Raw genomic sequence first — 15,301 nt, 5'->3', positions numbered from 1 at the left:
TCTTCACCTTTAAGAATTTCAAATTCAAGCTTCTGACATGATTGCATCAAGTAGCATTTAAAGCATTTCATCTCCCTGCTGAGAGCCCTTCAGAACAACCATTCCTGAGTTGTCTCTCTCAACTCTCTGGCTTCCAGCAAAAGCATATCGACTTTGTTTGGATGTTTAGTTGTTATAAAATGTCAAGCCTACACAAAAGACCTTTTTAGTCTGAGAATGTGCCAAATTTTCAGCCCGGTGGAGGCAGGAATTTGCTGTCTTGTCTGTGTGAAATGGAGGTGTAATATTCCTCTTTCCAAACAAGCCACCGTGTGTGTGGGTGTAAACATGTGACATGACGTGCAGCACGTAGTTGCGCGTGACCTGTGACGTACAACACATACGTCAGGAGAATATTCAGCCCGTGACAGTCCGTACGTTTCAAAACAGCAGCTCGCCGCTCTGGCTGCCAGCAGCGTTGGTGTTGACATTCTCCCAGGTGTTTGAGGTGGGAGAACTGGTGAGCATAATGTTTGCGTCAGCACGACACCTCCGCCCACCTCACGCCGAGCCGGCACATTGACGGCTTGGATTCACATAGCAGTGGAGGCAGCAACAAGTGAACCCTCGGAGGAGGAATAGCCCAGGGCTTAAAATGACCCCCAATTTGCCGCGCTCTGTCTGAAACCTTGGACCAAGCCACAAAAAAGACGGGTGAATTAGCGGCTCGGTGGCCGGTGTGAAAGCGCCTGATGAAACAATAAATGATGCATATTTTACATGTGGAAGGAACAACTAGATTTGAAAATGTTTCCCCATACTTTGTTCCAAGATTATAACGTAAACTCTATCACAGGTAGTAACATTTATTTGGACTCATTCTATTGAGGCTCAGTAATATGAAGACTCCAAGGCCGTGTTTCCACCGGCTCACTTCAGCTCGGCACAGGTGCATTCCCACTAGCACCGGTGACACGTCAGCGTGGGTGGACTCACTGGCCGAGGGTTCCCCGGCATAATCAGTGCGCGACACAACAACAACAACAGAGGACGTGGAGGCAGCGTGACGCCTGCTGCTCATCAGTGGTTTTTGCTTCAACTAAAAGTGAGGGAGGACAGACAGGCGAGGCTTCAAGCGGTAAAACAGAAAAGAAGAAGAGACTTCACCAAGCCATGACCAGGATTCTGCCGAGGCCAGGATGATAGGAAGTAGACGATGTAAGTGGGTAAGTTTCCCAATCAGCGTCACATTCTAGTCCCCACTTGGCTCGCTTGGAACCCAACGGAGCAGGGACCAAAATGGTAACGGTTAGTATGGTGTTGGGGCCGATGGAAACGGGGCCAAACCAAGCCAACCCCACCCGAGCTGAGCCGAAGTGAGCCAGTGGAAACGCTCCAATACTGACACCTCATTCTGTACCTCTCACTGAAGCCCTCCTCCATTTCTGAAGCATCTGCACTGGCTATATCTCCCGGGGAGCAAAGGTACGAGCTCCTATCCAGAGATTTGCCTCCTGCAGAAGCTGTTGCACCGGAACAGGAAGAGTCCGGCACCTCGCTGCTCACACCACTGCCTCTGGTGCGAGGCTCATCGTGCTCATCCTCTGTGACTGGATGCTCAATCATCCACATGGCCAGCACTGTGATGTTCTGAGCATCTGCTTCCCCTCTCGCACCTGAAGAAGGTAGGAATACACACCCAACATCCTTTGGTAAAATGTTATACTGGTCCTGATAAGGCCACTAATAGCTGATTGTGGACTATCGCCAAACAAAAACAGACATGACTCCTCCACATCTGAGGGAAACTTCTGTGACCATACATTCCCTGAAATGTCTGTTTACTCATGATCAATTAACACACAAATCCACCTCAAAATTTACCAGCGCACATTTAACTAAGATTTGTGACAAGCTGCGTGGTGCACAATGATGTTTTTGAGTCTCTATGAACTGAAAAACGTATATGCAGATATTTGTGAAGCTCATTTCATACCTTTTCATCCATCTTCTGACTCCATACAAATTTCAAATACTTTTCAAGGCCTGGAAATTGCAATTTTCAAATTCCATGATTTTTTTTTTAATGATCCTATGAACTCTGTCCAAATGTTAATGTCTTACTTACTGCAGGTCTGTAGCACTGCTTTACATTCACACTGGTATTCAATGTGAAGTGTTGTTTGTACTTGGTAAACTGTCTACCTCACTTGCGTTAGTAAAAATACGAACGAAGCTGGACGCTGATTCAGCACAAAATGAAATGTGCTTGTAATCATCTTGGTGGGGACCTGGAGTGACTGACCTGTTGCCTCGAGAGCTTTGGTGATTTGGCGCAAGGAGAAGCCCATCTCCAACAGGGGCACAGCAATGGCAGGAGGAGGTGGGGATGTTGAAAGCCTGCTGCTGGGGTCTGACAGAGCTGCAGTTAAGACCGGACAACAGTAGAAAGAGAATTAGAATGAAATGTGTGTATGGTACGAAGCTAAAGCAAGCAGGGATCGCAGGGCAACCTGGGGATCTGTAGCTGGGGACTCATAGCTGGGGACTCATAGCTGGGGACTCATAGCTGGGGACCTATAGCTGGGGACCTATAGCTGGGGATCTATAGCTGGGGATCTGTAGCTGGGGACTCATAGCTGGGGACTCATAGCTGGGGACTCATAGCTGGGGACCTATAGCTGGGGACCTATAGCTGGGGACCTATAGCTGGGGACCTATAGCTGGGGACTCATAGCTGGGGACCTATAGCTGGGGACTCATAGCTGGGGACCTATAGCTGGGGACCTATAGCTGGGGACCTATAGCTGGGGACTCATAGCTGGGGACCTATAGCTGGGGATCTATAGCTGGGGATCTATAGCTGGGGACTCATAGCTGGGGACCTATAGCTGGGGACCTATAGCTGGGGACTCATAGCTGGGGACCTATAGCTGGGGACTCATAGCTGGGGATCTATAGCTGGGGACCTATAGCTGGGGACTCATAGCTGGGGATCTATAGCTGGGGACCTATAGCTGGGGACTCATAGCTGGGGACCTATAGCTGGGGACTCGTAGCTGGGGACCTATAGCTGAGGACTCATAGCTGGGGACCTATAGCTGAGGACCTATAGCTGGGGACCTATAGCTGGGGACTCATACCTGGGGACTCATAGCTGGGGACCTATAGCTGGGGACCTATAGCTGGGGATCTATAGCTGGGGATCTATAGCTGGGGACCTATAGCTGGGGACCTATAGCTGGGGACCTATAGCTGGGGATCTATAGCTGGGGACCTATAGCTGGGGACCTATAGCTGGGGACCTATAGCTGGGGATCTATAGCTGGGGACCTATAGCTGGGGATCTATAGCTGGGGACTCATAGCTGGGGACCTATAGCTGGGGACCTATAGCTGGGGACCTATAGCTGGGGACCTATAGCTGGGGATCTATAGCTGGGGACCTATAGCTGGGGATCTATAGCTGGGGACCTATAGCTGGGGATCTATAGCTAGGGATCTATAGCTAGGGATCTATAGCTGTGTCTCCACTGTGTAGTATCAGCTCAAACCCATTCGATTTGGAGCCGTTCGATTCTGGTATTCAACTTTTTATTCATGCCAACAAACTTAGGAACACCTTCCTCTGCAATCGGCAGGAAAACCCAATGTTTATGCAGTCTTGGGGGCATCAAAGCTTTTAATAGCACAACAGCAAGATGTAGATGGGGGTCTGGCATATTTACAGGTGCCTGTTCTGTTCTGTGGTCTGCTGGGCTGGGAGTCGGGGGAGGTGAGGCTCTGCCTGCGACCAACTTCATCAGAAGGCGAGGTTGGCAGCGATGACACTGGGGGCGTTTGTGCTCGACGGGTTGGAACCAGAGTGGTGGTTGGATAGCTAGAGAACATTTGTCTGTCACAACAGAGAGAAGGATTAAAATATTCATATTCATGTAATCATGAATGAAAAACGAGGTTAATCATTCACACTGCTGATTGGCAATATGTGCAGCCATCTGTTCTGACCTGAGGAGGCTGAGAGGCATGACCCCTGGAGACTCAGAGGCAGGGACAGTCTCTGTGTCAGTAACAGGTGTAGTAGCTGTGGTGGTGTCCTCTAGCGAGGAGCTCATAAAGGAAGTGGTGCTGGAGGCAGAGGGGCTGGTGGTGACTGGGGTTTGTGCCAACTGCTCCCCCTCTGTACCCTCCCCCTCACCCTCCGGTTCACTTCGAACCCCTAAGGAAGACGAAAACACGTTGTTTGGAACCGGTCGATTGCTGCTGAACCAGTAAAACAGACCAAAGTGTCGCTTCATCCACACAGTCAAAGGAGGCACCGCTGAAATCCAGAGTGCACCAATCTCCAGACAGAATGCAATGATGGAATGTCATACTGACAGAATTATTACTTCAGTCAATTCTATAACTATACAATTTCTTAAGTGAACAACACCAAATGTGTCTATAGCCTTTTTTTTTGGTTTTACCTCCATTCTTCTAAAGCACTTAACACTGGGTTTTCAACTTGTTCATATTACATCTTGGACTAAAATGAGGGCAACAGCAATGAAATCCTCTCCTAAAGGCAAGTGTGGTCTCACCCGGCTTGGCCTTTCCCACGCTGGGCTCCTCCAGAAGTCCATTGACCACTAGCTTGTAGATCATGGACTGTGCCCTCTCGAGGTCTGCCAAGCCCAAGGCTCTCTTAATGGGGGAGCGCATGACCGCCCGTTTCACCATATGGCGCATGAGAAACTGCAGAGCTGCCCGCATCTCCACCTCCTCTTGGCACACTGGAGACGTGGCAGCTGTACTTCCACTGGTGCTGGCATTCAGATCAGCATTGTGCCCGCTGGGCGCTGCTTCCGGTAACACCTTTATGTTAGACAACAAAATAGAGAGTGCAACTGTCGCGGGATCTGTCATGGGTTTGAGAATCGGTTCAAATCAGCCACCTTACTTGGGAGATAAACTTACCTTCATGAAATAAGAAGCTCAATAAACTCTAAGTAAAACATACAATTACTGTTTAAAACAGGTGCAGAAATAAAAATGTTGAGACTGATTGGTAACGTGTATAAATGCATAATTTTTTTTAATTAAGTGTGATGTTTCAAGCAATGTCTATGCTACACTGAGCTACCAGGTGCTTCACACTGAGTGCTATTTATTTTCAGATATCATAACAAATTAGCATATATTCCAATTAGCCGTGTTATAAAATATCCTGCATCATTTCAATGAAGACCATCTAAGTGCTTATGAATTTGTGTATATATAACAATCTCTATTACCTTCGGTATAAGGAGCAGCTCAGCATACTTGCTGCAGCTAAGCAGCGCACTGAGGGTCTTCATGGCTCCCAGGTAAAGGTAGGACAGCTGCACAGCGTGGATCTCCGACTGAGTGGCAATAAAGGAAGGACACGGCTCATGACTGCGGGAGCCGTGCTCGTGGCCCTTCTTCTTGTTCCCCTCAGCTGGAGTGTGAGGAGTTGCTGAGAAAAGGGCCTCATTCCCACCTGTTCCACCACCAGCCACAGAGAAGATCTCACTCTCTGACTTTGAGTTGGGTGCCACATGTACCTTCACCTCATCCAGGCTGTGAGACACACGCAGATCTGAGGTCACTGCATTTGGAACTGTTCCAGATGGAGTTCCAGCACTGTCCTTTGGTTCATTACGGTTGGGTCCCTCATTGTCTGCTTTGTCTTCATTATTGGTTGGCTCATGCCCGGTTGAAGCTGTGTTGCGATGCTTCTTGTCGTGGCGTCGCGCGCTGAGCTTCGCGGCTGTTTCCTCATGGATACTGGTAAGGTAGGTCAGATCCAGCAGAAGCGAGGCCGTGAGACCACGGAAACGTGCCACGTCGAAGGGCAGCGGCTCACAGGGTTCCAGGTTGTATAGTGGAGTGTCACTAGGCGACCAGAAAGTTGGGAAGCTTTAATCGAAGTGAGTGGAGCGTGAAAAGAGACAAGGGAAGGAAACACAAAGTGAGGGAAAAGGGCAGGAGAGAAAGAGCACAGCATGCATGACGACAGACAAAAAAGCTATGTATGAGTAAGTCTCAAAATCATGTGCTTGATTTGTTTGGCCATGCAAAAGATTAATAATGAGGCAAAAGGGTTGGTCAATAACAGAAGTGAAGATTAAGAACAAACAGTGAAAAGGTGATTAAAAAGCAAGAGGGTAATGCAGAGTGTCAGGAGAATGTGAATACACAATGAGGAAACATTCAGAAAACACATTCAGCTGCATCTGCGTTTGTTAACACATTTCATCAGCCGCGTGGTCGTACTCGTCATGGTGGTACGCTTTCACAAAAGCACATTCCAGATTAGAATGCCATACTTGGGGGCTTTTTTGAGTGTTCAAAAATGAGTGTTAGTAGTCAACAGATCACACAGCCCATTACATGGTGGATACAGTCAAAAAAAGGTTGAAATATATCCAGTAGCAGACATTCAGGAAACACCTAAAACCTGAACAGTGACTACTAAGGAAACATACACACAAAAAACAAAGTGACAAACAAGTGGCCGATGTTTTCAGGCATGTACCTGATAGTGATCTCAGCCTCGTCCCACTGCACCTTCGCTGAGGTACTGCCTTCTTTAACCACGCCCAGCAGCGTCGCGTGCCGCCCAGTTTGCTTGTGCACGCATCGCCCACCAACACGGAGACCTGCATCTGCACCCCCAATCACCGCCAAGACTGGCCACACATCTGTGCACAGCGTCCTCAGGTGGTGCTCCGACAGCTCCCCCAAGCCGTGCTGCCGTCCGTGCCGTCCCCTCTCTTCCTCCGTCCTGGCAGGCGTTTCTTGGCTTTCTCGCTGGGCATCGTGCTCCTCGCGGCTCTGTACGGAGCGACTCTTCTTCAGCCTCTGCCCGCCACCACTGCCAGATGCACTGGCTGACTCCCTAAAGCAAGGCTTGATCTTCTGAAGTCGTTCGATCATGGTTTTGTTAATACGATGTGTCCAGTCATCTGTGCGGTGTAAGATTCGGATAAGCTGTGTGGTGGCCTCAGCCAAAACAGTGGCCATGGGGCTGCAAACCGGGTCTCCAGGTAAAAGGTCTCGAGGTGTGCCCCGCATCTGCATATCACAGATCTTTACCTGGGGAGAGCCACAGAGAAGTCAAGTATGAATATTTTCCTTATTGAATTCAACCATCGTATAAATGAAGGGTTTCAAGCCTCAGATACATTGAAGACATGTGTAAAGTGCTCCGTCAGCACCGCCGAGCCAGGCTTCTACCAGCAACACTGGCTCCATGAGTCTGGCCGTCCCTGTAGCACCAACAGAACTGTTTCTCTCATTTTGAATCTCTGAAAGACTGAAATTGTCTGTCAAGCTAATTGTCCAGTTCAAAAAGAAAGCATGAAGATAAGAAGAGTTGAATCCCTGTTGAAATTCAATCCAGATCAGCTCCACAAACACTGAACGTTGGGGTAACACTTTGCTCACTGTCACAAAACCATACTATTGTTAACAAAAGGCAAGCAAGTCATTGTGTTGATGAAAGTAAACTAGTTCATGTTGCTCTGGGGCTCTCTTACCTTCTCCCCTGGGTTGCTGCTATAGAACATCACGCAAGGATAAAGCTCTGTGGCATCCACATCCTCAAAGGCTAACTTGGGCTCCTGTGGAATCACAACACAGCCGGTGGAAGGGGGCAGAATCTTAATGTCATGCTCTGTCTGTAGCATTTGAATCAGAATGCAATCAATTTTGAAATCTCCTTAAATGAACTGTAACTTAGTTTTGCCACTCCAAATCATCACAGTTAAATTTCCCCGCTGTGGGACGATTAAAGGTTTGTCTTATCTTCAAACAACCACAAAAGGTGCATTCTGATGATGTCGTCCAAGCAGTGGTTGGTAAGTAGTGGTAAGGCTGAGTCTCATCCATTCATGTTATATCATTTCAATCAAAGGAGAGAGCCATGGAGTGCTAACTAACTCAGTGTGAACTGGCTTAAAAACACTACCTACACAGCATCTATTCAAAAAAATAAAGGGAAGGATGAGGCTACACAAATAAATCAGAACCACAACTGAACGGAGGACAAAACAGATCAGATCGTTTTTAGACATTTTCATGCTCGAATGTTGCATACTGTACTTTTAGGTCAATTAAAGACTGTAAAGGTGTGTGTGTGTGTGTGTGTGTGTACGTGCATGCGTGCACTGACACTTTAGAGCGCCTGCGTGGATGGTGAACAGTGTATTGTCAGATGGTGTTAGATCATTTTTGGCACCAAAAAGTGCAGTGATGACTGATACAGATGAATTTATTTGAATTCATTAGAATTAGGTGAAGTTTTTTTCTGTTAAATCTGAATGATGGACAGAGAAACAACAATAAATAGTTCCCTCAAAGACTTCTCCAAATGTATGATGTATAAATGTTACTTTTTCAAATTCACAGTGTTTATATGTCGTTTGAGGTACATAAAGAATTTGAATATCATATAAATTTGCTTTTTCATACAACTAATACTGACATCAGTCAATACTGTGGTTTGTAAAATGTTGGCAGAAATCCAAATCTAATTTCAGTATCTTTTCATCACAATTATATTCACACCCACTGCGAGTCAGACTCTCTCACCTCGCCGTTCTTTCCGAACGAGATGGTCCTTGCCTCCATGTCCAGGACACACGTGATGAAGTCTCCTTGGGTGAAGCTGCTCAGTGTCAGTGTTTGCTCCCCATTATGATAGAGGTTGCCACTGTATGCTCGGTACAACCACATATCTGACGTGGTGCGGTGGTTGAAGTCATGCACTGGCCACCGTGACACGCCCACACACGTGCCCTCATTGCCCCGGTTCTCCTTCACGATGTAAAACTACAAGGCAAGTAGGATGACAGGTCTTTTAAATCAGGCACACAACAACAGAAAGTGAATGTGTGTCACAGATATCACAAGACTGTGTCATACTTTCCACTGGTAGCACCCAGAAGAGATGCCAGTGGAGGCCAGACCGTAGCCTTTACCCCCACTGCCATGTGTCAACCCGAGGCCATTTTCTACCACACAACACTGAGCCTTCTCTGGGTCAAAGGATACTTCCTGAATGGGAAGGTTCTCATCCTCCTCCTCTGCCTCTCCCTATGGAATAAAACACCATCAGGACCCTGGACACATGAGCTACTGAAGACACATTTCAGGAATGAAGGGTGCTTGGGTGCAAACCTGGAGTTTGAGCTCCTGAACCTTTTCTTTAATCTGGATTGAGTGCTTAGCTTGAGCAATGGGAGCTTCCCACATGCAGTCAGACAGCAGAGAGAACAGCCGCTCAACCACCTACAAGACAACATCATTCCACAAGCTCACAAACATGATACGGCTGCTGATATTCTCCATTCATCTTTACGATCAACACATCCCAGAGGTCTAAAGCCCAAATCCCCAAAGACAGGATCATGGCGCAGGTGGGACGCAGGAAATCGTATTTTGGTCACCAATTAAAAACAATTGTGAAACCAAAGCCCAGCCCAGTCGCCTGCCGCACAGCACTGAGGAGTTGACCTGGATGACGGGGAACATTGGCTGAGAAGCTGACATTGTTGAACGTCTAGTTCCATCGTCTCAAGTCAATCGGTTTTCAGTTCCATGTGATAAATCAGGCTTGTGGTTAAATGCTGACAGATGTATTTTAGGGTTTTGATATTTGGACTAAACTACATCAATAAACACGGCACTTCTGAATTCCCAAACTTTTTATGTCTCTTACAAATGGCGTTTGCTAACAAGTGCTCAAACAAGACTACGGATACTGTCATGGATGTACACAGTCATCACAACAACAACAGCAGAACCCCGACGCTGGGGGGGTGACACTGAAGCCATGCGTCTTGTTTGTCTTATACCACCTCTGTACTTCTAAGGACTCCATTTACTCTTAAAGTGGTGTTCGTCATTGAAGATGGCCGGGCTGCAAATGTCTGTGTTTGCTACACAGCTGATTTTCAGCAATAATTCAAAATCAGATGTAAAAATCCTATTGGTTTTTGGTGGAGGGTGTTAGCAGAGCAACTGGCCTACCTGTGTCATTTGGTCATCCTCCATATTGGCCTCACAGGCAGGAAGAACAGCCTCCAACACATGAAGAGCAAGAAGCCGAGTTCTCAAGTTTCCCACCAGAGGGACCCCTAGAGGACAACGCCACCAAGTGTGAGAGGTGCATCCATGATTTCAATTCCTGTTGTGATACATGAGCTGGTCATACCTGAGCAGCATTTCTGTGCAGCAATGTTGAGCAGCACCTCAGTCCATTTGGGGGAGGCCATCTTTGATTGGATGGCCTTGGAAGACACCACTCTCCTCAGGAAGACGAGGAAGTCTCCGAGGTGCAGCTCAGCCGTGTGCTGCTTACGGAGCAAAGCTGAAAGACGAAGCAAAGACACTGATAAAGAAATGATTTCCTCATCATACACCAGACAGTCTACGCTTCCATTTTGCTGATCATGGCTCAGGTTCATTATCATTTTATAAGCTATTACAGAAAAAGGTGATGACAGCAGCTCACATAAAAGCAATGATATACTTTAATATTATAATGATACAGCTTTCTCATGAGGTCAGAGAGAACTGAAACACAGTTACCTCTGAAGTCTTTCTTTTCAGAGTCTGCATTGTCCTCATGTTTGTTGTCTTCTTGGTCTTTTCCAGACGACAGAAGGCTGACTCCTGCCTGAGACAGCAGGTTCTTCAGCTGGCTGCACAGTAGGTCCAGCAGCGACTGGACAACCTTGGGACTCAACTTGTCTGCATATGTTCTATAACACCAAGAAGAGTCACAGGTGTTCATATTAGCTTTTCTTTCATGCCTGCTCCCCTTCCCTATTTCCTCTAACCCCTTGAACGGCTCACCCAGTGCTGATGGCCAGTATCTGCAACAGCCGTGTGGAGGCCACCTTGAGGGCGGTGCTGAGCTGGGACACTCCTGGTTTCTGGAGCAGCTGGAGGGGCTGTCCCAGCATGGTCTCTGTGCCACAGAGCTGGGACAGCACATTGAGCAGTCCGCTGGAGATGGCCAGGGAGACATCCACTGGTTGGTAGCGCACACTCAATGCAAACACAGTCACCAGCAGGAGGCGCTGTTGGGCTTCTAGGGTTGAGAAGGAAACCAGAGGAAGACACAACAGGATCAAACAGGACATTGGCAAAACCTATTCCTGACATATCAGGGTGAAATGTGAGGTCATTCAAGCCCTTTGGGAAGTTGGCTCCTTGCACACTGTACGATGACCTGTTTAGACAGAACACAGATCCATGACTGAAAATGTTAAGAGTCAAAGTCATTGAATGGCGAGCTATCTGAATAATTCCATCTGTTGACACTTGGGGATGTTACCGATGTGGTGCTTGTTTGCCTGCAGCGCTCTCTCGAGTGTGACGGACAGCTGCTGGTAGATCTTGTGAACAGCTGTCTGGATTTCCATCTGGAGGCTCCTCTTTGCTGCTTTTACACCGTCCTGTCAAAATATGCACAGGTATGTTAAGACAGGTATAAAACACAAGAACACCATTCAACCTCGTGGAAGATCTACAATCAACGAACCCCACAAACGAAGGTGCCCTCTTGTCTCGCCATCAAACTGAGACGAGGCCCATACCTGATAATGGTGCAGCTGCACACTCTCTCTCTTCAGCCCTCCAGTGCCGACGGTGCCAAGGCCAAAACAGCCAGCCAGGAACTGCAACCTGACAGAGGTGAGCAGGGAGGAGGACTGGAAGGACCTGCTGGAGCGATCCACACTCCCTGGTTGGCTGCCTTTCTCCTCCATGCCAGAGATCAACACCACAATCTGGTGTAGGGCCTCCAACCGCAGCTGCAGATATAAACATCCAACTGCTCAAGAGGGGATTCTGACAGGCCTTCAGGTGAAGCTCTTGGTCCACCGTTTTTGGGCACTACAGAACATAAATGTTCCCATGACTTCTCCGATTTTGTTTTGCTTTATTAATTTTTCAAAAACTCTCCCAGGCCTGGAAATTGCAGTTTTCAAATTCCATGACTTTTCTAGGTTGTTCCAGGCTGTACGAGCCCTGCTGATTCCTCCTCTGTGTTGTAATACACACAAGATCAAAACAATCTACACATGCAGTGTCCTCACATAAAGACCAAGGGGAACAAATGTTGGAAGGTCTTCATTGGACAGTGACGTAAACCTAGGTGCAAAATCACCACATTCTCCACTGTTTGCTGTTTTGTGTTGAAAGGCAAAGATCCTGAGCCAGAGTCTCACCTCGGCCCTGCTCTGCTGCTGCTCCATGGCCAGGATAGTGGCCTGTGGGCTGGTGGACATGCTCTCCTCTGGCTCCTTGAAGGCTGGCGCCAGGCCCACATCCCCACTGATAAAGCTGACCATATTGTCAATAAGAGCATGGATGCCCAACGAGCGGCTCAGGTCCAGGTCTGACTCTTCATATGAGTGTGCTGAGCTGTAGCTCCGCTGGCGGCTCAGTTTGGCCCGGAACCAGGACTCAGCCAGGGAGTCTGGTGAGCTGTGAAGGAGGCCTGAGGAGGGGAGGAGAGGAAGAGGAGCCTTTCAGATGGATAAATGCACAACGTGATTCTTTTGATGGATGGGGCATGTTGCTTTTAAGTACTTAAGAGCTTTGCAATGCATTATTACGCTTAAAAAAGATCATTAAATGGTTCTTCATGCTGGCACAAGCCTTCAGCCATTGTGAGTTCATCTATAATGGACACACTGAGTTTCCAATATCCACTGAGAGGAAAATGCTGAAAAGTGAAATGGTAATCAGTTCTGGCGTTTCCATAAAAAAGCTGAAAGCACTGAAGTCACAGTGTCAGTGCTGATGATTTCTTTGAAAAAGCAACTGGTAATTTCATGAAATCTAATCTGCGTGACAACTAATTCCTTTTAATGAGAAATGAGTCATCAATATGGAAAACGTCCCAAGCAGAATTCACTTCTATTTTGTCTTCTGTTCCTTGATTTCATTTTGCCATTTATGCATTTCACACTAATCAGGGTGTTTATATGAAGTGTCTGAGCTCAAAACAAGACCCTCATCATGTGAGATGAATGGTGGGGGGGGGGGGGGGGGGGGGCATTGCAGTCACGGAGACATGAGCTGACAAGAGGAAGAAACATGCCATCGTTTACTTGCTTGGAGCTCCTCCTGTGTTTGGGGCTCAACTGCCCCAAAAGAAGCAAATAAACTATCCACACAGGAATCAAAAGACAGAGAGATAAGGGTAACATATGAACGATAACGACACACCACGGCCATCATCCTCACGTGCACTCTGAATAGAACGACCCTGCAAGTGGTCTTTACCTCTCTTTTTGTGAGAGAAGGCCAAGTCCAGGTCAACATTTCTTCTTCCGCTCTGAAAGCAAAAGCAAGCAAGAAAGAAAAGATGATGTATCATTCCAATCACTACACACTGCAGTAAGCCCACACAAAAAATACTTGTAAACACAAGTGATGCAATGAAGTCAAGGAGTGCATGTGTGTGTGACAGTGTGTGCTGTACCAGAGTGTAACCCTCTTCATCTGACTCCGGCTGGGAGAGGTCTGACTCACTCCTGGATTTCATCAGCCTGTAGCTGGGGCTGCTCTGCACCGAGCGGTTCTCTGCAGTCAGACTCTCACTCCTAGAAAAACGGGCAAAACACACCAACCGGTTGAACATGTCGCCAACCGTTTGAACATGTCGCAAACCGGTTGAACATGTCGCCAACCGGTTGAACATGTCGCTAACCGGTTGAACATGTCGCCAACCGGTTGAACATGTCGCCAACCGGTTGAACATGTCGCCAACCGGTTGAACATGTCGCCAACCGGTTGAACATGTCGCCAACCGGTTGAACATGTCACCAACCGATTGAACATGTCGCCAACCGGTTGAACATGTCGCCAACCGATTGAACATGTCGCCAACCGATTGAACATGTCGCCAACCGATTGAACATGTCGCCAACCGGTTGAACATGTCCCCAACCGATTGAACATGTCGCCAACCGATTGAACATGTCGCCAACCGATTGAACATGTCGCCAACCGATTGAACATGTCGCCAACCGGTTGAACATGTCCCCAACCGATTGAACATGTCGGCAACCGATTGAACATGTCGCCAACCGATTGAACATGTCGCCAACCGGTTGAACATGTCACCAACCGATTGAACATGTCGCCAACCGGTTGAACATGTCACCAACCGATTGAACATGTCGCCAACCGATTGAACATGTCGCCAACCAGTTGAACATGTCGCCAACTCAACTGAGCTCATAACAACACATTAGAACAGGCTCAAATTTCTCACATTTGTTCTCAAACCCTTTAACACCTAACATACAAAGTTTAACATCTTTACAATTGTTCTCAGCATTACGCTCAGCCATACAAACCCCCCCCCCCCTTTTTTTTAGACTCCATCTAGGTGACCAGAGCTCTGACCTGGTCATGAAGCTCAAACACTCCTGTGTTCCTGTTGCTGATAGGGTCTGGCCTTCCTCCTGGTTCTGCTTGGTAAGCTCGCCCAGCACGGGGCTCACCCCCAGCAGCAGCAGCGCACAGCGGTGGATCACTGAGTTACAGGCAGCTGTGTACAGGTCCTGGCCCTCGGGGAGAACCGTACTGCCCCTCCTCCCGTCCTGGGACAGAATGGCATCCTCCTCCCCCCCTCCGCCACTCCTGGACACCGAACCAGAGCCCAGGCCTGTGCTGGTGACTCGCTCTCTGTCCCGACTACGAGCCACCTCCCGTGCTGAGAGGAAACATTGAAAGATTTCTGTGTTGTGCAACACACACACGCACACAGACACACACACACACACACATGCACACACAATGCTGGATTAGAGAACAAGCAGCAGCCACATAATGCACCGTTAAGGTTTGCTCCAGAGCAAAGTTCAGAATCAAAGCTCATGCCGAGGCAAACGTTCACATTCATCCTAGCATATTTTCAGGGGACAGAGAAATTCTTTACTGAGAACTAAACTTCCAGATGTTTCCAACACCAGATGAAAACTACAATTCTGGAAGAGCCAGATGTGTTTCCACAGTGCCGTGTCAGCACAGGAGACATGCAGGTGCTTCACTCCAGGACCGGTCCGTTTCTACTCCAGCCACATAGGCATGCTCCAGTTTCTCTTTAAAAATGGCCAAGTCTTCTTTCAGTGCACACATTCCATACACACAGTATTTTTATCTTTAAGTAAAGCCAGTCCGTCAGTGTATGACCATCCACTCCTCCAGCTGGGACTCTACCTTACTTTACTCCCTCTGACTAGGAGCCTCCTCTGATTATGTCAAAGTTATTTCAATCTTTTCATAATATA

At 47.8% G+C, this 15,301-nt stretch overlaps 1 protein-coding gene across 5 annotated transcripts in view; it reads right to left on the bottom strand.

Moving 5' to 3' along the window:
- The window catches only part of herc1 (HECT and RLD domain containing E3 ubiquitin protein ligase family member 1), a 67,912-nt gene that overhangs the window by 27,473 nt on the left and 25,138 nt on the right, over positions 1–15,301 (bottom strand). For 3 of the 5 annotated variants that reach the window (XM_086223693.1, XM_086223701.1, XM_086223729.1), the window contains exons 23-43: positions 14,415–14,748; positions 13,486–13,606; positions 13,287–13,338; positions 12,224–12,495; positions 11,591–11,806; positions 11,329–11,449; positions 10,845–11,082; positions 10,578–10,750; positions 10,201–10,356; positions 10,017–10,123; positions 9,165–9,275; positions 8,910–9,080; positions 8,577–8,816; positions 7,523–7,606; positions 6,520–7,079; positions 5,255–5,900; positions 4,562–4,835; positions 3,987–4,197; positions 3,707–3,873; positions 2,285–2,401; positions 1,400–1,655 (exon numbers count right to left, since the gene is read on the bottom strand). In XM_086223693.1, the coding sequence (XP_086079819.1) occupies positions 1,400–1,655; positions 2,285–2,401; positions 3,707–3,873; positions 3,987–4,197; positions 4,562–4,835; positions 5,255–5,900; positions 6,520–7,079; positions 7,523–7,606; positions 8,577–8,816; positions 8,910–9,080; positions 9,165–9,275; positions 10,017–10,123; positions 10,201–10,356; positions 10,578–10,750; positions 10,845–11,082; positions 11,329–11,449; positions 11,591–11,806; positions 12,224–12,495; positions 13,287–13,338; positions 13,486–13,606; positions 14,415–14,748 (4,627 nt within the window). The remainder of the gene's footprint in view (positions 1–1,399; positions 1,656–2,284; positions 2,402–3,706; positions 3,874–3,986; positions 4,198–4,561; positions 4,836–5,254; positions 5,901–6,519; positions 7,080–7,522; positions 7,607–8,576; positions 8,817–8,909; positions 9,081–9,164; positions 9,276–10,016; positions 10,124–10,200; positions 10,357–10,577; positions 10,751–10,844; positions 11,083–11,328; positions 11,450–11,590; positions 11,807–12,223; positions 12,496–13,286; positions 13,339–13,485; positions 13,607–14,414; positions 14,749–15,301) is intronic. The other 2 variants (XM_086223722.1, XM_086223712.1) reach the window with 2 other exon arrangements.

Source organism: Aulostomus chinensis, chromosome 2, assembly GCF_037954235.1.
Source record: "Aulostomus chinensis isolate RoL2024-O1b breed Wild chromosome 2, RoL_Achi_v1.0, whole genome shotgun sequence".
Taxonomy (NCBI): Eukaryota; Metazoa; Chordata; class Actinopteri; order Syngnathiformes; family Aulostomidae; genus Aulostomus; species Aulostomus chinensis.
Note: the sequence above shows the minus strand (reverse complement) of the source record. Positions and strands in the feature narration are given on the sequence as shown.